The sequence below is a fragment of the Ailuropoda melanoleuca genome, chromosome 8 (assembly GCF_002007445.2).
Source record: "Ailuropoda melanoleuca isolate Jingjing chromosome 8, ASM200744v2, whole genome shotgun sequence".
NCBI classification, from domain to species: domain Eukaryota; kingdom Metazoa; phylum Chordata; class Mammalia; order Carnivora; family Ursidae; genus Ailuropoda; species Ailuropoda melanoleuca.
Genome location: NC_048225.1, coordinates 14734621 through 14757752, shown reverse-complemented (window position 1 = coordinate 14757752; position 23132 = coordinate 14734621). Strand labels below are relative to the sequence as shown.

The window sequence follows — 23132 nt, the reverse complement described above, 5'->3', positions numbered from 1 at the left end:
GTCAGTTCTTCAAGGTCAAAGACTGCCTGCAGCACTGAGGCTATCTGAGGCCCGGGGTTCTGAGGGTGGAGCCTTGTCTCCGGGGAGGCCTGCTGGGGGGAGGGGGTGGCAAGGGGAGAGCAGGAGAGGGAGTGAGGAAGGTCATCGCAGGCCTGCCGGGTATTGTCTTCAATTCGGTATTGTCTTCAAGCACTGTCTGAATGCTTGGGGCATCTGGGTGTTCTTTCTCATTCCGCCCGCAGGGCTCTCTGTATTCCCCTTGGACCTGAGGCTAGCACCTGGCCCTGCCCTGGACACCGGCTTCTGCCACCAGGAAAGCCACAGCAGCCCAGCTGGGTTCTGAAGTCTCTAAGAACTCTGAATCCGCCTGGTGGAGACCAACAGCAAGGGGGAGGTGCCTGCATCTTGCCCCAAGTTCCCACCTCTTGCTCAAAATGGTTAAATGCGGTGGGGGGGGGTTAGATGAGGCTTGAACCTGACCATCCCCTTTTCCTCTCGCCCTTCTCACTGCTCCTTCTAGCCTGCTAAGAGGGTTTGTCTTTCCTTCAACGGCCCCACAAGTGATACCTTTTCTTAGGCTTTTTTCCACTGTTCCCAGCTGATTACATCCCCTTCCTGTAAGTGGCGGGCTGCTATGAGCTGGCATCTCCCAATACTATCCTCTTAATCCAGAAACACGGGAATGGCTTGAGGATCCTGAAGGGGGTTGAGTATTTTCCTCCTTTGAGGAAAGAAGAGCATGGGCTCCCTTCAGGGCACGTCAGGCCAATGGTGTCCATTTCCAGCGTCAGAGCTGACCTCCACCTCCACCCGGTCCCCATCCTCAGAGACCACACACGTACACCAGGCTGCTGCAGGTAACTTTAATAAGGGACAGGCTGACTCCTGCTCCTTGGATTTAAAGGTCAAAGAGGAAGGGCATCACGTCTGGAAAAAAAGAGAGTCAACGGAATGTATCTGCCCTTTGCAGCTGCTGCTCCCTCAGCCCGGAACATCTCACGGCAGATGATCTACTTCTCCCTCAAGGCCCACATGCCACCAGATCTCCAGAAAAAGAAAAAGCCTCCTTTGCACATAACCGCTCATACCATGCTTGTCTCACCGCGTGGCCCCCATTTTCCTAGGCTGCGGGCTGGGAGGTCAATTGCACCTCTGTTGTTTCTCCACCCACCCCTGGACCTCAAGGACATGGCTTGGAATCCCACCTCGGGCAGGCACTACCCAGTGTCTCGGGCCACTGCCATCCTCTCCCCTTCCCACAGAAGGTGCCCCCCCCAAGGTGTGACCCAGGCTCCCCCTCCGCACACTCAGCCTCATGTCAGACGGGCGGGTCCCCTCCCCTGGGCCCCTCGCGTGCTGGGGCCCGCTCACCTGGCTGGCTCATGCACTGCTGGATGCTCTCCAGGTGTGTGGAGGCCAGGGCGCGGGCCTCCTCTGCAAAGCGGCGGTGTCCCTCCTTGGTCAACTTCCAGAGGCAGGAGCGCGGCCGCACGCTGGCCCCAGCCTGCATGCTGACCGGCACCTTCTCAAAGCTGTCTCGGAAACAGAGATTGTGCCGGACAGTATTCTTCCAGCCTTCCGGAGCCGTCCGGAAAAAGGGGAAATGTTGTCTGTGGACAGGGAAGAATGGTCAGGAAAGCACAGTTTCTTTGGGAGAGGCCCTATCTTCACACTCTTGTTCTCCCCCAGCAGCCAGGAGCCTCAGCCCCTCTCTCACAGTGGAGAATGGCAAGCTGGCCCAGAAGAAAGGCTCTTTGCTGATCAAACATGTGGCAAAACCCGACCTGGGGCATTGCTTGTGCAAACCTCATCTTTTAAACCCAGTTTATTGTTTCCATTCCGTGGCTCATTTTCCTTCTTCCCTCTGAGGGTTCAGGACGTGACTTGTGACTCGAATAGAGCAGAATCAGGCCAACCAACTCCTGTGAGAGGAATCTTGGTCGAGGAAGGACACCGCTTGTGCATTAATATTCTCAGACTCTCCTGCTATAGGGAAAAGGTCAGAAAAGCTCTCACACTCATGTGTACGTGACTCTCAAAGCTAAATGTAAATCCCTTCTCAGTTGGGCACCCCTGGCCCCTGGGGGTGCCGGAAGCTGTGGCCGGCAGTCCAGCCCAAAGGGAAAGCATGTGAGAAACTGTTGGGGAAACCAGACTTTCTACTGGAAAATCCTAACAGGGAGGATGGGAGAATTTCTGACCCAGGTGTATTTATATTTTAAAGAACCAAGGAACGGGGACGCCTGGGTGGCTCAGTCGGTTAAGCGTCTGCCTTCAGCTCAGGTCATGATCCCAGGGTCCTGGGATCCAGTCCCACATCAGGCTCCCTGCTCAGCAGGGAGTCTGTTTCTCCCTCTGCTGCTCCCCCTGCTTGTGCTCCCTCTCTCTCTCTCAAATAAATAAATAAAATCTTTAAAAAAAAACAAAAACTAAGGTATAAAACGGTTGGATTTTTTAGAGGTGAAAGGGAGTGGGCGTGGATACCTTCCCATACACAGGATACGTGGACACACATTTGAGGACCGGAAGCAGTGCCTGAGAAAGGAGGCCTGGGAGCACACTTATCCTTTCTGCCCCACGTGGTAAACCAAGGCAGCAGCCCAGGGCCACGGGCAGATTGGAAAGTATCAGACCAGGGGCCCTGACCCCCCCCCAGGGCCCCCGGTGGCACATACCGCGTGAAATTGTAGATCTGTTGCACGTTGAGGCCACAGGGGGAACTGTTTCTTAATGCCAGTGCAATTAGGTGGAAGTAATTGAGGGGGGGCCGGGACCAGAGCCTCCCCTCCTGGCTGCTGGCTTGCCGGGGCCTCTGACTCTGGAGGGGGGCCCTTTTGTGAGGGGACGGGAGAGCCACAGAGGAGCTGTCATCCTGGTCCGCAGCCTCCTCTTCTGCGAGCTAGAGGAGCACAGAGTAGGAACTGGTCCTAACTCCACGGCCTCTACTCCAGGGGGCGCGGTGGCAGGGAGCAGGAGCGGTCTAGGGCCACCGTCTGGGTTTCTCCCCAACCCAAGGGCTTGGCCAATTTCTGAACCCATTCACCCTCGGTTAGCCCTGAGCAAACAGACCTCTCCGCCACATCACCCTGGTGCGGCCCTGCCTACAGCCCAAGTCCAGCCCCCAGGCCCAGAAACTCCTACCTCCCAGGTGCTGGGGGACGAGGCAAACCGCATCCGCTTCCGAGGGGGAGACTGCTCGCTGGAAGAGGGCAGAGACTCTGACTCCCCCGCGGTGGCCTCGGAGGAGCAGTCGGCCAAGTCTTCCTCTTTTGGGGGTGGCTGAGGGGAGGGGAGTGTGCTTGGCTGATCCTCTCCCTTCCGAGGTTCCGGGACCTCCAGCTTTCCAGGGGGGAACACGATGTTGGGGTTCACCCACATCCACAGGTTGGGCTCAACAGTTGGGCCTGCGTGGAGAGAGAGGAGATCGTGCACCATAGCTCACTGGCTCGGGGCCCGGCCTGGGCCGCAAGGCTATGCCAGAGAACCCACTCCCCGCTACTCACCATCGTTATCAGGGCTGGGGTTTTTTTCCACAGGCACTTTTGGTGGCTCAACTATTCGAAGTCTGTATCTGGCAACTGACAGAAAGAAGAGGGTCAAAACGTCGTAGGATTTCCATGGCGGCCCCAGGACCCTGGGCCTTGAAGTTTCTCTGGGAAATGGCTATGGGCCCTCCCCAGGGCATTAGGACACCATATTTGACCTCTCTGACCTTCTCATTCTCCTCAGTCCACATACACTGTCCCCTGAGCGGTCTGTGACTGTGACTTCAGCCACCATCTATCAAGTCAGGGCTTCCAAATCTTTACTGCCAGCCCAGACTTCTCTGCTTGCCTGTAAGTATTACTGTCTACGGGAGGTCTGTGTGTGAACAACCTACAGGCACTTGGAACTCAACAACACGTCCACACCTACTCCATCCTCCTGCTCTCCCTCCCGTATTCCTTGTCTCAGCAGGGGGCACCACCACCTACCCAGCCCTTCAAGGGCTGACTTCTTAGCTCTTCTCCTTCTGGTCTAGCCACACTCAGTCAATCCCCAAGTCCAGCCATAACCCAAATGGTGTTTATCTGCTTTTCTCTAACTTAATCCTATTGCAGTTAGAGCATCTTCCTAAAATAGCAATCCAAGCTTGTCACCCTTCTGCTTAAAAACTTTTTGATGGCTTTCCATGAGGGCCAGCTTGAAGTTCCAGAGCCAAGGCCCTGGCTCCTCATCAGCCTTGTCGTTCCTCTCAGGCTCTCTCCACATCTCCAAGAGACCACGCTCTAGATCTCAGGCCTTCGCACGAGCCGTTGTCTTTGCCAGAAACACTCTTCCCTCTTCCTGCTGCCCTAGTTAATTGCTAATCACCCATCACATTTCCAGTTTTTTAAAAGATTTATTTATTTGTGAGAGAGGGAGTGCAAGTGAGTGGGGGGAGGGGCAGAGGGCAGAGGAAAGAGAATCTCAAGCTGACTCCCCACTGAGCACCGAGCCTGATGTGGGGCTCGATCCCTTGACCCATGAGATCGTGATCGGAGCCAAAATCACGAGCTGGATGCTCAACCGACCGAGCCACGCATGTGCCCCCCTCACGTTTCTGTTTAAACATCTTCCTAACGCAGGCCTTCTCTGACTGCCTGTCCAAGCACTCTCATAACACGGATTTTACTTTGCTTAAAGCCGATCTCCAGGTCTGTCTTGTTCACTGCCTGGCACAGGGGAGGAGCTCAGCTTACCTGGATGAATGAACACACGGCCGGCTAAGGGTATACCAAGTGTGTTATTAGAGCTATCACCTGGGCACTATGCTGGCTGCTTGGGATCACGGGAACTATTTCCACCTCCCCCCCATGGACCCCATGAGTGTCATCATATGGCAGTTGAATCTAGGTTTTCACGTGGAAAATGATGATATACTTATTGGAGAGCTCGGTAATTAGAAAAGATGCTCAACCAGTTACTAATAATGCTCTATGTAGTCTTTGGAAAGAGGAAAAAGTACAGGTATTTCTTTTTCTTTTTTCAAGATTTTATTTATTCATTTATGACAGAGAAAGAAAGAGAGAGTGAGTACAAGCAGGAGGGGCAGCAGGCAGAGGGAGGAGCCGGCTCCCCGCTGAGCAAGGAGCCTGATTCTGGACTGGATCCCAGATCATGACCTGAGCCGAAGGCAGATGCTTAACCCACTGAGCCACCCAGGCATCCCAAAAAGAGGAAAAAGTAGAAAGAGACATAAAGTTGGAAAGAAAAAGACAAAACTGCCTTTATTTATGGAAAAAAGGATGTTAAGATAGAAACCATAAAAAATCAATATATGAATTATTAGAACCAATAAGGGCCCAGCAAGTTTGCTGGATATAAGAACAACATACTAATAAATACTGTTTCTCCATAGCAGCATGAAGAAACTGGAAAATATAATAATAATAAATAATAAAAATTATATTATTTGGTTGCAGTAGCAATCAAAATTATTAAGTATCTAGGAGTTCACCTATCAAAGAACAAACTGGACCTTCATGGGAAAAAGATACAATCACTATTTAAGGACATAAAAGTTCTGAATAAATGAAGACATGATACATATTATAAAGACACCAATTACCCTCAAATTCATCCATACATTTTATGAAGATATTATAATACCTAAAATTAAAATGTTCTGCATAGTAAAACCACAAAACCAAAAAACATCACTAGACAATAAAATAAGCCAAAAAATTTTTTTCAACTCATAAGGTTCTTAGCTCTCTACTAAATAGACAGCCTTTCCCTTACTGATGTGTAAGAGCAAACAAACCTATAATTGTGCAAAAGATATGAATCAATATTCACAAGGAGGGGGTATCTGAAATACTAACAAGAGGCCCTCAGCCTTACCAGTAATAAGAACACAATAAAATAATGAGATAACGCTTTACACGAAACTGACAAGAATTATAAAAACGGATAACACCAAGTGTTGGCAAAGATGCAGGGAAATAGGACCCTTCATCACATTGCAGATCTGAACAGCCCCTAGGGCTACTGTGCCGACACTACACCTGGACACTACACCTGACGGTCTGCTCCCGGGTGTGTCTATTCAAGTCAATACAGGAATTTATATGCTAATCTTCCTTGTTATGATCAGTTAGGTGTAGAGATTGACTGACTGATTCAACAAACAAACAAACTTAAAAAAAATACTTCACCTATCTTTCCAACTAACTCCCGACTACCCTTGGATACCACCGGACCACCGATCCATTAATCCATGGCTTTGGAGTACTCTTTGGTAGAGCTGGATTTAATTAGGGTTGTGGTTAGGGCAGGCAAGTGCTCCAAAGCCAGAGAGGGTCAAAGGAATAATGTATGCGAATGATAGTGCATGCAAGAGAGAGAACATGTGTGACCACGGGATTCCAGGTTGGGCAAGGAGGGGAGAATATCCGGGGATGGAGAACAGGGAGAGGGAGACAGGGTCAACAAGTTGGTGATCTCAGTGAGATCGAAGGATTGTGCTGCTCTCTGTCTCCCTCCCTCCCTCCCTGGGACCCACAGACGTTCTCCTGCCTTCTCAAGGACAACGCTCCAACGAACCACCCCTCTACTTACTGTTACTTGTGTGTGTGTCTGGTGGATCATTCTCATCAGCATTCAAGTATGATGTTTATTCTCTAATCTTATTGAAAAGACCTTCTTTTGCTCCCATGTTCTGTGCCAGGCCACTGTGCCATGTTTTTGCTTTTCTTTGAGGCAGAACTCCTACAAAGAACCCCCTATTCTTTCTATCTCCACTTCCCTTCCTTCCACCCTTGCCAATCAGGCTTTCCTCTCTACCACCCCACCCAAACCACCATCATCACGGTTGCCAATGATGTCTGCTGAGCTAAATCCATTTGTCTGTCTACCTCACACCTGACCTCACAAGGGATAGACAGGCCTCTCATCTGATCACTCCTTCCTTTTTTTAAAAAAAAGATTTTATTTATTTATTTGACAGAAAGAGAGAGACAGCCAGCAAGAGAGGGAACACAAGCAGGGGGAGTGGGAGAGGAAGAAGAAGGGTCCCAGCGGAGAAGCCTGATGTGGGGCTCGATCCCAGAATGCCAGGATCACGCCCTGAGCCGAAGGCAGACGCTTAATGACTGAGCCACCCAGGCGCCCCAATCACTCCTTCCTTGACACACTTCCTTCACTTGCTTCCAGGAGACCACGATCTCTTGGTTTTGATTCTCCATGGTCATTTCCTTAATTTTGACTGGTTATCTCTCTTCTCTCCAGTATCTTTACAATGGGATGTCCCCAGGGCTCATGCTTGGTTCTTCTCTCTTTTCTTCTCACTCCTTAAATGCCACCCACATACCAAAGACTCTCAAAATATACCTCCCTCCAGTACTCCAAACTTCTGTATCCACCTCCTTACTCGACATTTTCACTTGCAGATCTAAAAAGTATGCCAAACTCAGCATGTCCTGAACAGAATTCCTGATCTTCCTCCCTAAATCTGTCCTACCAGAAGCTTTCCGTCTCAGCATGAGGCCACTCCATCCTTTCACTTAATCAGCCAAAATTTTGGAGGAATCACATTCTAATCTCTCTTACACTATACATCCAATCCATCAACGAACCCAGATGATTCTGCCTTCTCTGCCCCCACACTGACTCTCCAGCCTACCACCGTCTCTTGTCTGGATGACAGTAGTAGCCTAGTCTACTGGCTTCATATCTCCACGTTTACAATGCATGTTCCACACAGCAGCCACAGTGATCTTTTCAGAATATAGATCATGAAGGATCCGTTACATAATTTGCAAGGCCCAGTGCAAAATGAAAATGAAGGGTTTCTTGTTCAAAGAGTAAAAATCTCAAGACTGTGAGAGCAGAGCATCGAACCAAGCACCAGCCCCCTATGCAGCTACATGGGTCACACCCTCAGGAAGCCTGAACCACGTCACCTCTCTGCTCAAAACCTTTCAGCCACACCATGTCATCTTATTGAAAGTCAACCCCAAGGTCCTTAAAGTGGCACAGGGGCTCTTCCGGATCTCTGCTCCACTCCCTGTGAACTTCCGTCTGTATTTAACATTGATCCAGCTTCACCGGCCTCTTTCCTGTGCCTCAAACACTCCAGGCATAGTCCCTCCTTAGGACTTTTGCCTTCACTATTTCTTCTGGTGAGAATCTTTTCCTCTAAATATCCTCTTGGCTCACTGTCTCTCCCCCTTCAACTCTGCTCCAATATTCTGTTCCCAAGGAGGCCCAACCTGAGGACCCTATTTAACACTGTGGCCACCACCTCCTCAACCCACAGCCACCACCAGTCCTGAACCCCCTTACTGTGTCCTTTTTTCCCACCTTATTTGTCACCTTATAACATACTATATATGTATTTTTATGTAGATTGTCTGTCCGCCCTAGAATGTAAGCTGCACTTAGACTTGTCTGTTTCATTCATTATGTATTACCGGCGTCTAGAACAATACCTGGCAAATCGGAGGTGCTCAATAAATATTTCTTAATCAACAAAGATTTGGGAATTCGTTAGCATTACTTATGGTGGCAGAGAGTGGGAGACAATGCAGGTCTCCATGAGTAAGGAGAACTAAAATGCAAAAGGTAGTGCATGCAGATGTTAGACCACCACCCAGGCCCCCTCAGAAATAATAAACCAGATCTTCATTTGGCAACCAGAGTAGCTCTCAAAAACAATGCGAGTAGGCAGGGATGCCTGGGTGGCTCAGCCGGTTAAGGACTGACTGCCTGCTGCCCAGGTCATGATCCTGGAGTACTGGGATCAAGTCCCACATCGGGCTCCCTGCTCGGCAGGGAGTCTGCTTCTCCCTCTGACTCTCCCCCCTTCTCATGCTCTCTCACTCAAATAAATAAATAAAACCTTAAAAAACAAAAAACAACCAACGGGATTAGGCAAAAANATTTCCCTGCCACCCTCACCCCCAAGATCAGAGATTCTTAGAGGCTTCCACCTGAAAGGAATGGCCTTTGGGGTTATCCATATTAGGGGGCGGGGGGGGTAGGTGATGGAAGGCGGGGTGTGGGGGGTGCACTGAAGGGGGACAATGGGTTAATCCAAGCCCCTTGCCCGAACAGATGGCAATGATGTACCACGAACTAGGAGGTGATCACCTCCACTCTCTGCCCTTGAGGTCCCAAGAAAAAGTCCTCTTTTTAAACGCCACGACGGTCAACCATTCGTTCAGCAAATATTGAGCACCTCTAGGTGTCAGCCAGTGTACTAAGGGGGGTACAGCCTCGAACAAAACCGATAACTTTTTTAAAAAACAGAACGAGTGAAATGTGTGGTGNAAGGGGCAGGTGCGCCGTGGTGAAGGCCAGGAAGGACTCGTTGCCCATGTCCCAGTCCAGCAAGCCCGGGACCTGGCCATGGAGGCTGGCCCAGAGGTCGAGGTGTTGGAGTTTCAGGTCCACCTTCAGGGAGAGCGGAGGTCGCCCAGGAGGTCGCCCAGGAGGTCGCCCAGCAGGGGGTGGGTGACTCGGAGACACTGAGGCTGAGGCTGCGCACCACTTCCTCAAAGCCCCGGGCTCGGATCCGGTTAGTTGGCGCCAGCTCAGGTGTGGAGAGTCCCCAATTTGACGCCTTTAATCGCCTCTGGCCTCCACCGGCTACTCTCTGCGACCTCTCTCCTCAACCCCCTATACTTTCATTTTGGGGCTTGGGGGCCCCTGAGGGTCCCGAAGGGAGGGCTCCCAGGCCCTCTTCCCCCTCTGCATTTGCACGAAGCTCTTCTTGTGTTTAGTGAGTTTCTCTACCGCGACCACCGACGAATGGTCCCGTGATGGTATTAATAGCTACTTTAAGAGGTTCTGATAGATTTTACGGCTTATCCAAGATCTCACCTGGAGTACTTGGTGGAGATAGCATTGGAGGGTGTTTGGTTTTTTGTTTTGTTTTGTTTTTTGATTTTGTTTTTTTTAAAGATTTTATTTAAAGGCACCTGGGTGGCTCAGATGGTTAAGGGTCTGCCTTCGGCTGGGGTCATGATCCCAGAGTCCTGGGATCACGGGCTCCCTGGTCAGCCAGGAGTGTACTTTTCCCTCAGCTTCTCCCCCCACCCGTGCTTGTGCGTGCTCTCTCTCTCTCTCAAATAAATAAAATATTTTTTAAAAATAAAGATTTTATATCTATCTATCTATCTATCTATCTATCTATCTATCTATCTATCTATTTCTCAGAGAGAGAGAGCGTGCGCACAAGCAGGGGGAGCTGCAGGCAGAGGGAAAAGCAGGTTCCCCACTGAGCAAGGAGCCAGATGCAGGACTGGATGCCAAGATCCTGGGGTCATGACCTGAGCCCAAGGCAGGCACTTAACCGACTGAACCACCCAGGAGTCCCAGGAGGGTGTTTGTTTGCTTGTTCTTTTAATTTGGTTTTTAAGATTTTATCTATTTATTTGAGAGAGAGAGCATGTGCGCTGGCACAAGGTCTGGAGGGAGAGGGGCAGAGGGAGAAGCAAACTCCCTACAGAACAGGGAGCCCAACGCAGGAGTCCATCCCAGGATCCCTGGGATCATGACTTGAGTCGAAGGCAGAGGCTTAATGGACTGAGCCACCCAGGTGCCCTAAAATTTGGCTTTTAATCATTTCAAATTTACAGAAAAATCCCAAGAATAGTATAAAAATTCCTATATACCTGAATCCTATAATCCACCAATGACACCAAGTATTAACGTTTTATCACATTTTAATTTTACTCTATATAAAACACTTATTGTTATTTTTCTGAACTATCTAAGAGTAATTTGCAGACCTAATGCCCTTTACCCATAAATACTTCACTGGGTATTTCCTAAAAACAGGGATATTGGCATATGTAACCAGAAAAGCAGAAATGAGAACATTATCAAAATCAGAAAATTTAACATTGACTCAATACTATATTTAACATACAGATCCTATTCAAATTTCACTAATTGTCCTAATGATGTCCTTTATATAAATTTGCTCTCTGGTCTAGGATTCAGTTTAGGCTCACGCAGTGCATTTCATCTTCAAGTCTTTTGTCCTCCTTTTATCCCAAGCAGTTTCTCAGCCTTTTTAATCTTTTATAACATTGACATTTTGGGAAGAGTACAGTCCATTTATTTTATAGAATGTCCCTTAATTTAGGTTTGTCTGATGTTTCCTCATAATTAGACTTGTGCATTTTGGGCAAGAATATCACACGAGTGATGTTGCTTCCTTCTCAGTAACTCAATCAAGAGGCGGACGATGTCAGGGTGTCTCATTATTAATGATGTTAACTTCAATCACTTGGTTTAGTGGTATCCACCAGGTTTCTCGAGGGTAGTTACCTTTTCTCTCTCTCCCTCTCCTTTGTAATTAGTAAGTAATTTGTGGGGAGATACTTTGATCAAGAATCCTGTTCCTCAGGGCACCTGGCTGGCTCAGTCAGTGAAGCAGGTGACTCTTGATCTCAGGGTTGTGAGTTCGGGCCCCACCTTGGGTGTAGGGATTACCTAAATATATAAAACTTTATTTTAAAAAAATAAATAAGGGCACCTGGGTGGCTCAGATGGTTGGGCGTCTCCCTTTGCCTCAGGTCATGATCCCAGGGTCCTGGGATCGAGTCCATGTCGGGCTCCCTGAGCAGGGAGCCTGCTTCTCACTCTCTCTCTGTCAAGTAAATAATTAAATCTTTAAAAAATAAATAAGTAAATAAAATCCTGTTCCTGAAAAAAATTAAAAATTAAAAAACCTATTCCTCATCAAACTTAGGCCCATTCTAGTATTCACTTATGATTCTTGCCTGAATCAATCATTACTATGATGGGTGTAAAATGATTTCTCTAAATCTATCATGCCTTTCCCATTTTTTTTTATTTTATTATATTATGTTAATCACCATACAGTACATCCCCAGATTCCGATGTAAAGTTTGATGCTTCATTAGTTGCGTATAACACCCAGTGCACCATGCAATACGTGCCCTCCTTACTACCCATCACCAGTCTATCCCATTCCCCCACCCCCTCCCCGCCTTTCCCATTTCTTAACTGACATTCTATTGTAAGGAAGAGGTTTTCTGTATGTCATATATTTTTAAAAATTTATTTATTTTGAGACACACACACACACACACACACACATGTGGGAAGGGGCAGAAGGAAAAGGAGACAGAATCCCAAGCGGACTCTCCGCTGAGCGAGGAGTCTGATGCGGAGGTCGATTCCAGGACCCTGAGATCATGACCTGAGATGAAACCAAGAGTCAGGTTTAACTGGCTGTGCCAGCCAGGTGCCCCTACTTTATTTTAAAGGTTTTCTTTCTTTCTTTGTTTCTTTGTTTCTTTCTCTTTCTTTCTTTCTAAGATTTTATTTATTTGAGAGAGAGAAAGTGAGAGAGAGAGTATGAGCAGGGGAAGGGGTAGGAGGAGAGGGAGAAGCAGACTCCCCACTGAGCAGGGAGCCAGGTGATGTGGGGCTTGAGCCCAGGACCCCAAGATCATGACCTGAGCTGAAGGCAGACGCTTAACTGACTGAGCCACCCAGGCGCCCCTATTTATTTATTTTCTAACTCCAAGAGGTAGAGATTTATTTTTAAGTAACTTCTACACCCAAGTTGGGGCTCGAACTTACAACTCTGAGGTCAAGAGTCGAAAGCTCCACGGACTGAGCCAGCCAGGCCTCCCCTTATCTCATATTTGTTTATTGTCAGTATGGACCCAAAGGATTCTTAGAGTGGATTATTTATAATTATTAATTATAACAGCTTACTATGATTATAAAATTTTATAATTCGAAAATGGTCCCAGATTTGGCCAGTGGGTGAACTAGCCCCCTTTGGTGCATCCTGGGTTCCCTATCAGAGCCTATGCACCCTGTACTGTGCTGCCTGTGGCTTGTCTAATAGTCTAGAAACTTTGAGAGTACCTAGCATATAGGAGACCCTCAATGAATGTTTTAACTACAGTGAAAACAACAGCTTCCTTTTTAAAGAATTGCTAGGACTCTACCTTTAATACCAATAATAGTAATTTTAATGCTAATTTCTCTAATTGTAAAAATAATTTATGTTCAGGGCGCCTGGCTGGCTCAGTGCGTAGAGCATGAGACTCTTGATCTCTGGGTTGTGAGTTCGAGCCCCACCTTGGTTGTGGAGATTACTTAAAAAAATAAAATAAGGGGTGGGGGGCACCTGGGTGGCTCAGTCGGTTAAGTGTCTGCCATCAGCTCTGGTCATGACCTCAGGGTCCTGGGATTGAACCCCATGTTGGGCTCCCTCCTCAGTGGGAGACTGCTTGTCCCTCTCCCTCTGCCCCTCCCCCAGCTTGCACACCTGCACGTCCTCTCTCTCTCATAAATGAATAAAATCTTTTAAAAATTTTTAAAAAGTTTTAAATTGCAAAAATAATACATGTTCAATGCAGAAAACACAGAAATATAGAAAACACAAAAGGAAAAACAATAAAACGAAACTCATTCTTTGTATCAATCAGAGATAATAATTGATTACATTTTGCTGTATATGCTTCCAAAATTTTTCCATATGGGTGTTTCATTTTTGTTTCAAGAAAAGTAAAAAAAAAAAGTTATTGTAATGCATTTCCTCTTTAATAGGCCTTTTCAAATCAGTCTGCCATTTAAGAATGTTCTATCATATGAGTGATGTATCTGGCAAGGGGTGACTATCCAGAATATATAAAGAACTACAACTCACGCACACACGATTTAAAAATGGGCAAAGACATTAAATAGACATTTCTCCAAAGAAGATACACAAATGTCCAATAGCCACGTGAAAAGACTCTCAACATCACTAATCATTAGGGAAATGCAAATGAAAATGCTATTATAAAAACAAACAAACAAAACCCAGGAAATAACAAGTGTTGATGAGGATACGGAGAAATTAGAACACTTGTGCATTGCCCGTGAGAATGTAAAATGGTGCATTCCCTTGAAAAACAGTACAGCCATTCCTCAAAAAGTTAAACATAGAATTACCATATGATCCAGCCATTCCACATCCGGGAATATACCCAGACGACCTGAGAGCACAGACCTGAACAGACAGTTGTACACCCAAGCAACAGCCCTCTTCACAATAACTAAAAGGTGGACACAGCCCACCATCAGCAGGGGAATGCACGAACAAAATGTGGTCTCTACATATCATGGTGTATTATTTAGCCTTAAAAATGAATAGAGCTCGGACACAGGCTGAAACACAGATGAAACTTGGAAATATTATGCTAAGTGAAATAAACCAGACACAAAAGGACAAATTGTGTGTGATACCACTTTATAGAGCCAAATTTATAGAGACAGAAAGGAGAATGGTGGTTGATGAGCATTGTGGGGGGAAGGGAAGGGGTACAGAATTTCTCTGGGTTACTGAAGAAGTTCTGGAGCTGGATGGTGGTGGCGGCTGCCCAGCAATGTGATTGTATTTAATGCCACCGAACTGGTTAGATAGTAAATTTCATGTTGTGTGTATTTCACCACAATTTTAAAAAATGTTTATATCAGTAAGTTCCAAACTTTGTTGAGCATTGGACCCTCCTGAAGATCTTGAAAGAAATACTAATGCCTGGCTGCCACCCCAGTCCTTGTGATTCTGGTATGGGGTATGGCCTAGGTGTTGGGGTTTTTTAAAGCCCTCTAGATGAATCCAATGTGCAGTGGAGTTTGGCTCCCACTCCGATGCTCTTCCCCCAGCATAAGGTCGGGCCCCCAAACCTCCCCTTGGCTGGTGCAGTTAGCGTGGGGAGCACAGCCCAGACCATTCTCTCTGCAGGGCACATCCTCCCTGCCCGTCTCTCCTGACTTCAGGCCTCAGGTCCGTTAGACCCACCCAGACAAAGAGGGTTCCAGCGTTCATCTCCTCTCTCATTTTTCATAGCCCTTACCACATTTTTAAAAAAGATCTCATTTATTTGAGAGCGAGAGAAAAAGAGCACAAGTAGGGAGTGAGGAGGGGCAGAGGGAAGAGGGAGAAGCAGACTCCCCACTGAGCAGGGAGCCCGATGCAGGGCTCAAGCCCAGGACCCTGAGATCACGACCTGAGCCAAAGGCAGACATTTAACTGACTGAGCCACTCAGGGACCCCACACTTATCACATTTTTTATTTAACTTATTTACTTGCTCACATTTTTGGGAATCTCCTCTTGCATTAAGTTCCACATAAACTCCATGAAGGAGGAACAAAATGTCTTTCACACTTTATTCCTAGCACTTCTAGTAGCGCCTGGCAGGTAATAAATGCTCAGTTAATGTTTGTGGAATGAATAAATACTGGATAGGGGAACCTAGTGAGGGGATGGAGAAGGTGGGTTACCTATCCAAATAGGAGTGGGGTGGGGATGGGGACAGTCATAAGAGCAAGCCAGGCATATGGAATAGTCTGTGCAAAGGCCCTGAGGCAAGAGGGAACACAGGATATTGGAGGGAACACAGCGAGAACAGAGGGGCCCTTAGGGGAAAGACCAGGGCTGGTCTTGGAGGTCACCTTAAAAATCCTGGTATTTCCGGGGCGCCTGGGTGGCGCAGTCGTTAAGCGTCTGCCTTCGGCTCAGGGCGTGATCCGGCATTGAGGGATCGAGCCCCANGATGGGGACAGTCATAAGAGCAAGCCAGGCATATGGAATAGTCTGTGCAAAGGCCCTGAGGCAAGAGGGAACACCAGGATATTGGAGGGAACACAGCGAGAACAGAGGGGCCCTTAGGGGAAAGACCAGGGCTGGTCTTGGAGGTCACCTTAAAAATCCTGGTATTTCCTCTAAGATCAATGCAAAGGCCACTGATCCTTACAAGGGCTGTGTATTGGAAAGGGGACCACTCCTGCTCTTTTCCCTTAGTTACCAGACTGTACCACTCTCGTCCTCCTCCACCCAGTGTTCTTCCACTTCCACTCCCTCCTCCTAGGCCCCCTTAGCCTATTCTCCACTTCTCCCACCCCCCAGCTTCCTGTCCAGGGTCTCACCCTGGTGGCTCTCTTTGTCCCCAGTCACAGCCTGTACCCCTTTCCCCAGCACTTCCCTTTGCTCCGCCAACACCCCAAGACCCTCTGGCCTCCAGACTCACCCACATAGTGCACCACACCCTGGCTGGGTGGCCTGCTGCAGAGGGGTGCAAAACCCACAGCCCACGTGTGATCTGAGAACTCTTAACTCCTGACTTCTAACCTCATCTGGTCCCCACCTGCCTCGTGAGAGAAGCACCTCTGGCTTGTGTGGCAGGGAGGGGATTGGGAGCACCTGCTGCCTGACTCGGATGCTGTTCTGGCCCAGGTGGGGCCCAAAGAAGGGAAACACAGGGCAGGTGTGGCATCAGACTTTATTGAGGGGATTTCTGTCACTGAGGGAAGGGTGAATTGTTGGGGGGGGGTGATTATAGAGGTGAAGTGGGAGGAGCGTCAATTCTGACAGGAGTGGGCGGACGGGATTAGGAGGAGTGTTGGGAGGTGAGGCACCTGGGACCTAGGGGAGGGCAGAGGGAGGAAAGGGCTCCGGGGAGAGGGGGCAGCGAGGAGAGGTGAAGGGCCCAAAGAAGCTGGCGTTGAAGCCTGGGAGCAGGCAGTCTTTTCAGGAGAGGAGGCAGGCACACAGGGCAAAGCCGTGGCCTGAGGAAATGGACAGTGCCTGGACCTCCCGGAGGTCTGCTGCCTGGCGCCGTCCTCCTCACTTCCGGGCGCCCAGGGCCAGGGCAATGATGAAGCCCAGAACCAGCAGGAACATGGCAACAGAGAGCAGCACTGTGATGACCACCATGCCCCCCGTCCGGGCCATTCCCAGCTCAATGGATTCCACCTTCCTTCCTGTCAGAAGAGAGAGGAGGGAGGCCTTGGTGGGCAGGAGGAGTCCCTATCCTGACCCAAGGCTCTCTGGCTCACCCGGCTGTCCTTCATCCATTTATTCATCCAGCCAATCAACTGATCCACACATCCGTCATGTAAACATTTATGAAACATCTATGCTGGTCACTGAGGACACAGACATTGGTTGGACATAGAACCTTTAGTTTATGAGATGAGTCAACAGGCAGTTAAAAGGCCAAGGGCTCAGGGCTAGGATGCAAGTACACAAAGAAGCGAAGGGGGCCCAGGGAGGGGCAGCTGGGGGGTTGGGGCAGGAGGGCCAAGGAAGATTTGGGGGGCCCTGATTTACTTACGAGGAAGCGTAGACATTGGGATCTCTCTACTGGACTCAGTGGATGTCCCCTTCGTCACTAGGTAGGAAATGCTTTTGTGGTGGGGTTTGGGAGAGAGGAGAGACTCCTCAGTGATTATCTGGGACTTGGGAAAAGAGGGAGGGAGCCCAGGCCTCCCCCTTCATAGACGTGCCCTTTGTTGACCCCTTCAGCTGTATCCTCACTTTCTCACTCCAAGCTGACCGGATCCCTCCCCACCAGCAAATGTCAGGACCCATCTTCTCTCCCCGCACCCTCTCCCACAGGTGCCCTGGATCCAGTACCTACTAGTATTTGGTTCCTGGTATGAGGTCTGTCACCTGGTATGCACTGAGCCGGGTGACCGTGAAGCCAGCCCCACTGTCCACCACACTCACCAGCTCCCTGCGCCCACGGCACGGAGGCACCACGAAGCTAAATTTCACCGCTGGGCAGGAAATTGGGGGTGAAGTCAGGGGTGTGTTTCCGGAGGCCCCAAGGAGAAGGGCAGCATAATATGGGTGGCCCAGGAGAAGGGTCGATAGGAAGGCAGGAGCAGGAGACGGGGTGCTGGTGGTGTGCTGGGTAGGGGTCTCTGGGGACCAGGGGGCCATCTTGGGAGGGGGTAGCAAACCTTGGCTGTCATTGGCTCTCCGGACCATCAGTGTGGCATTGCCCCCTGTGAGGTGACAGGGGGGCAAGGCAACCAGCAGGCTCTCCGTTAGCGCCGGGGACAGCAGACCAGAGATACTGGAGATGTTGAAGTCTGCTGGGGGGGCCAAGAGGGAGGTTCCGGGTGGGGGCAACCAATTTCCTTCCCCAACATCAGATCTGGCCCTGACCCCTGGGGGCCATTTCTAAGGATGCGACGCCTCCCCCTCCACTCTACGGCGGGCTGGCAGAATACAGGCCTTTGCTTGTCTGACCACCAGGTGGCAGGCTTGGGCTGCGGAAGCTGGGCCATCCACCAAGCGGCCAGACTCTGGGAGCCGGTAGGGGGCAGAGACCAACATTACCCCAATTCCTAGCCTGGGGCCCTTCCCCACACGTCTCTGCCTCCCAGGTTTGGAAGAGAACCAGGAGTGTGCCCTGGGCTCAGTGACTGATGCCTGGTCACTGCCATCACCAGTCCCCCAACCCCAACTGGCCAGACCAGCTGCTCTTTGAAGGCCCTGGAAGGCACAGTGCCTCCTGCATGGGCCTCAGAGGCCCTTCCCCACACCCCACCAGAGATGGCAGAGACCTGCAGCCCCCAGGGCCAGGACAGTCAGCAGAATCAGGATCAAGGGCAAGGTCCGGACGGGCAGCAGGGATGCCATAGCTGGGTTGGCAGCTAGAACAGGTGCTGGCAGGCTGTGGCTTCCGGAGGCAAGTGAGGCCAGGCCCCTGGGGTGGCTGATTTTGTCTTGGGGTGGGAGGGGCTGGAGGGGAATCCCGTCCAACCTGCCCTTTGGGCCCTACAGCTTCAGGGAAGGCCCCCCAGACAGGTTTTTCAGGACGGGGAGCTGGCTCTCAGGCCAGAAGTGGGGATGCCCTGGCTGGATCTCGATGGTTTAGTCAGCTGTAGAGGGGGAGGGTAGCTAAGGTGGGGTGGAAATCACCCCTTCCGTTGGAACCCCCACATGTTAGGGCCTGAGTACTCCTGCCTACCCATGCATTTGGAGTGTGGCCTGTAGAGAACTGCTCCCCACAGACTGTGGGTGTCTTCCAGAAGGGCAGCAAGTTCTGAGATTGTCCTGGTGCGCAAGATGAGGAGAGGAACTCCGAAGGGCTCCTGACAGACCTTGGCCGGGCAAGGATGGGAAGGACACTGAGGCTGGTAGTAGGGAATGGGGGCAGCAGAGCCAAGGGTTCCAATCCACGGTGTCCCCTGGGGCCCAGATACGGCTGCTCTGGGAGAGGCAGAGGGGGGTTGGTGCCAGGGAGTGTGTGGGAGTCAGATTCCTCTGGAGAGTGGGGCAAAGGGATGCCAGGGAAGACTTTCAGAGAGTTGGGAGTAGTGGGCACCAGCCCCGTCCAGCGGGGATGGGCAGTCAGCCGTGGTCAGCAACCGTCGTTTCACTGACTGAGAAGGGAGGCGAGAGAGACCTGGTAGGAGCAAATGAAAAGATAGAGCCTCTCTGACTGCATCTCCCACCCTGCGCTCCATCAGACAGGAGTGAGGGAGTTTTTACAGAAAGCAAGGAGAGACGAGGAGAAAGTCCCCGCTCTGGGCATGGGGCATGTGCCAACATAACGTATCCTTATGGCCATCATGGGCTGTCCGTGTCACCGGCTCCCTTTTGTAAATGTGGAAACAGACTCAGAGGGAGACTTTGCTGGGAGACACCCGAGCTGTCCAGGGAGCACTGACGGACGTCTCCAGGCCATGAACTGTTCTATCTTCCCCAGTCCCAGAGAAGGGCCAGGGTCCTGAAAGGAAGTGAGGGGTCGGGCTGTGTCCTTACCCCATGGTGGGACGGGGAGGTTCAAGGCTGGAGTGCAAGCACTGGGTGTGGTGAAGATAGAACCATGGACCCAGGGGCACCTGGGTGGCTCAGTTGGTTGGACAGCTGCCTTCAGCTCAGGTCATGGTCTCAGGGTCCTGGGATCAAGCCCCACATTGGCCCCCTGCTCAGCAGGGAGCCTGCTTCTCCCTCTCCCTCTGCAGCTCTCTCACTTGTGCTCTCTCTCTTTCAAATAAATGAATAAAATCCTAAAAAAAAAAAAAAAAAAAAGAACTCATGGACCCCAGAGGGCAGGAAGGTCTTAGACTAGCCCTTGTCCTTGTTGACTGTGCCTGTGAGTCACTAAGGATCTCGCTGAGAGGTTCTTTCTGATTCAGTGGGTCTGAGGTGAAGCCTGAAAGTCTGCATTTCTAAGGAGCTTCCAAGTAACGTCGACTGATGCTAGTGTGAGAGGCCCAGACTTTGAATTGCCACATGCTCTGCACTGCACCCCCTACATGCATGTGCGCGCACACACACGATCCTCTTTGGTGGAGATCAGGGGCAGGTCTTTTCCCCCCAGTCTCCCAGGATGGGCTGCCTTGGGGTGAAGAATTGAATTGTTTCCTGTGCCTTGGCTTCTGTCCCCTTTCTGGTAGGATCCCACCCTCATTCTACAAAGGGAACAAGGATCGCTTGCACATTGAGGAGAACTTTGGAGAGAGGGAACAGACTAGGTGGTGGCATCCTAGGGCTCAGGGGATCTTCCTGGTGCTCGTCAAATCCCACCACCAACCTAGAAGGATGTGCACACTTGGGCTCGGGAGGTATCTCTTCCCATTTCAGTCACAAACCAGGAAGAAGAAAGAGGGGGCTCGGTGTATTGTAGTCTGGGGTGTGTTGGGTCCATGCCTCAGCCCACATTCCATCTGAAATTACCAGTGGGACAGAGGAGGGTAGGGCAGGGCAGAGCTCTGACCAGATTTTCAAGGGATAACAGGGCCCTGTGCCTTTAAGCCCTCCCTTTCCCCACCAGCCCCCCTTCCCCACCCCGGCCCTCCCCAGGTTTCTGGAGGAACTGAGAGTTGCGTCTTCTCCCTGCCCTGCCGAGCTGCTCACTGGCTGCTCTGGAGGCTGTGCTTTGCGGTCTCCATGGAAACCATTAGTTGCTAAGCAACTGGAGCATCATCTGTGCTGAGCTCTCGCATCTAATTATCCCATCACAGCGGCTGAGAAGGGTTTGGGGAGCTGTGAGGAGGGGGAGGCCAAGCGCAGGAGCAAGAGGATAACTCTTTTAGCTGAGCAGATTCATTGACACGCTGAAGTCATTTAAAGCCACAGCACCCTGGGCCTCTGGAGGACGTCTTCTCGGCTTTGGAGGAAAGGAACCAGGGCCACAAATGCCTGGAGTCTCTCTCTTGGACCCACACTTTCTAGCCTGTCTCCCCCTCGGAGTCTCGATTCTAAACTCACTCAAGTTTCCTCTTCTGCCCCCTTCCTTCCACATCCCATACCCAAGCCCACAAACATTTATGAAGTACCCGACCTGTGCTAGGCACCAGGTACACAAAGGCAAAATAAGTCTCTGCCTCCAGAGAGTTCTTAATCTCTATTCTGCCTGGACTAAAAGATTAGCTCCCCAAACTGACCTGCCCTTTCTCAACTATAGTACTGTGTATTTGTTCCTCAACTGTGGTATTTTGTCGCCAGAGGTCTCGGATCAGAACCCAGGTCTGCCGGGTATACCAGGGGTTCTTGTTCTGTGATGCAGCTCTTCTGCTTGCCAGTCAGTTGGAAACATGTCCACTGGGCCTGGCGCCTGGGTGGCTCAGTGGGCTACGCAGCTGCCTTTGGCTCAGGTCATAATCCCAGGGTCTTGGGATCAAGTCCCTCATCAGGCTCCCTGCTCAGCGGGGAGTCTGCTTCTTCCTCTCCCTCTACCCCTCCCCCTCACTCATTCTCTCTTTCTCTCAAAATAAATAAATACAATCTGAAAAAAAAAAAAAGAAGAAGAACCATGTCCACTGGACTCCATGGGCGTGTGAGCCTCTGATGGGGACTACTGTCTTCCTGTTGGTAAGCGATACCAAACGACTTTAGGTGAGTCATTCTGAACCTCAGTTTTCTCACCTATGAAATGGGAAGGCTCATTCCTTTTCAGTCATCTAGCAAGATGTGACAGGTATAAAAATGCTCTAAAATAAAGGTGCAGAAGGAATGCTGGAGATCATTGTCATAATCAGTAGGAGCAGACTGGGGGAACCGTGGGGACTTGGACCAAGAAGTAAGATGCAGTGGTCACCAAATGTTGGTCTGATGGGAAATGGCAGAGCCTCTATCCTTGAGATCTGAGAAAAAGGCTGAGAGAGGGAAAAAAACTCTGAGTCATGCAGGGTTGAAAGTGACCTGGATGCTCCTTTATTTTTTCTAATGCTCCCTATGATGCAACCACTTACCCCAAATCTTCTTCCAGCTTTGTGACCTTGGCCATGTTACCTACCTGAGTACTCTGAGCTGCAGTTTCCCCTTCTGTAGAAAGGGTGTAAAATCTGTCTCACTGAGATATTATGACCATCACTCAAGCTAATTTATTTAAGAGTGCCTAGCACGATCTCTGTTTCAATAAATATTAATTTAAGTAATTCATCTTATCCTCTCCTTTAACCCTTCCTACAGATGAAAACTAGAGGCTCAGAGGCAATAAATTAATTTCCCGAGGTCACAGAGCTAGTAGCTAATGACGTGGGATAGAAATCAGAATTTGGGGGCGCCTGGCCGGCTTAGTCAGTAGAGCATGCGACTCAATCTCAGGGTCATGAGTTTAAGCCCCGCACTGTGTGTGGAACCTACTTAAAATAAATAAATTAATTAATTTTAAAAATCAGAAATTAGGGGCTCAGTCGGTTACGTGTCTGCCTTTGGCTCAGGTCATGACCTCAGGGTGGTGGGATCGAGCCCCGCATCAGGCTCCTTGCTCAGCAGGAGGTCTGCTTCCCCCCTCTCCCTCTCCCCTGCCCCTCATGCTCTCACTCTCTTTCAAATAATAAATAAAATCTTTTTTAAAAAGCCCAGAAATCAGAATTTGGTTTTCCAACTCTGTCACTGATACAGAGGGCAATGGTTGGTCAGAAAAGGTAGACTGAAGGGGAAAGCGATGAGATGTGGGCCAGCTGTACCTTGTACACCAAGCACGCCACCGGAGCCCCAGGCACACAGGAACTGCCTGCCCACTCGCGTTTCCATTCAGTAGACATCTGTTGAACATCTCCTCGGTGGTGGGTGCCATGACAGACGAGACACGGAGAGGACAAGAAACCACTCCTGCTCTCAAGTTGCTGCGTTTTGGAGAATGAACCAGTTAAAATAAGTGGAAGGGAATATTCCAGAAAGAGAACAGCACATGAAAAAGCTCAGAGAAGTGAATTAACCTGACACCTTCTGGGAACCATGAACAAGTACATCTTGCTAGAAAGAAGCATTCAAAGATGATCAGGACAAGACCTCCAGCCACCAGCTGGGTCACCAGCGGCTTTGTGTCCTATGCTAAGGAGCTTGAGTTTTACCCTGAAGAAAACAGAAAGCCTCTGAAG

General features: G+C 49.9%; 2 protein-coding genes across 7 annotated transcripts; both read right to left on the bottom strand.

Annotated features, from left to right (window-relative positions):
• Window positions 1–851: 851 nt before the first annotated feature.
• FOXR1 (forkhead box R1) lies at window positions 852–22841 on the bottom strand. Of its 2 annotated transcripts, none has more exons than XM_034665921.1 (6): window positions 22719–22841; window positions 3504–3578; window positions 3142–3404; window positions 2676–2899; window positions 1372–1610; window positions 852–927 (listed from the first exon to the last, which is right to left on the bottom strand). In XM_034665921.1, exons 1-6 carry the CDS (start codon window positions 22783–22785, stop codon window positions 899–901), a joined length of 897 nt encoding a protein of 298 aa, XP_034521812.1. In that variant the 5' UTR covers window positions 22786–22841; the 3' UTR covers window positions 852–898. The 2 variants fall into 2 exon arrangements, with proteins under 2 accessions (XP_034521812.1, XP_034521813.1); XM_034665922.1 differs by lacking the exon at window positions 22719–22841 and adding an exon at window positions 9287–9613 and having other exon boundaries at window positions 3504–3583.
• On the bottom strand, window positions 16159–19757 carry UPK2 (uroplakin 2). Of its 5 annotated transcripts, none has more exons than XM_019810304.2 (5): window positions 19564–19757; window positions 18360–19204; window positions 17426–17882; window positions 17120–17190; window positions 16159–16766 (listed from the first exon to the last, which is right to left on the bottom strand). In XM_019810304.2, exons 2-5 carry the CDS (start codon window positions 18433–18435, stop codon window positions 16630–16632), a joined length of 741 nt encoding a protein of 246 aa, XP_019665863.1. In that variant the 5' UTR covers window positions 18436–19204; window positions 19564–19757; the 3' UTR covers window positions 16159–16629. The 5 variants fall into 5 exon arrangements, with proteins under 5 accessions (XP_019665863.1, XP_034521814.1, XP_019665864.1 ...); XM_011237647.3 differs by lacking the exon at window positions 19564–19757 and having other exon boundaries at window positions 16260–16766; window positions 17426–17564; window positions 17751–17882; window positions 18360–19510; XM_034665923.1 differs by having other exon boundaries at window positions 18360–19757.
• Window positions 22842–23132: the final 291 nt, after the last annotated feature.

Coding starts and splice junctions, on each gene's coding strand:
- UPK2 (XM_034665923.1), bottom strand. CDS start 18,435: ATGGCATCCCTGCTGCCCGTCCGGACCTTGCCCTTGATCCTGATTCTG. Junction 17,191..17,425: donor ATACCAGGAACCAAATACTA/GTAGGTACTGGA, acceptor CCACCACAAAAG/CATTTCCTACCTAGTGACGA. Junction 16,767..17,119: donor CCCAATGTCTACGCTTCCTC/GTAAGTAAATCA, acceptor CTCTTCTGACAG/GAAGGAAGGTGGAATCCATT.
- FOXR1 (XM_034665921.1), bottom strand. CDS start 22,785: ATGGAAACGCGAGTGGGCAGGCAGTTCCTGTGTGCCTGGGGCTCCGGT. Junction 3,579..22,718: donor TGGCGTGCTTGGTGTACAAG/GTACAGCTGGCC, acceptor TCTTTCTGTCAG/TTGCCAGATACAGACTTCGA. Junction 3,405..3,503: donor CCCCAGCCCTGATAACGATG/GTGAGTAGCGGG, acceptor CTCTCCACGCAG/GCCCAACTGTTGAGCCCAAC.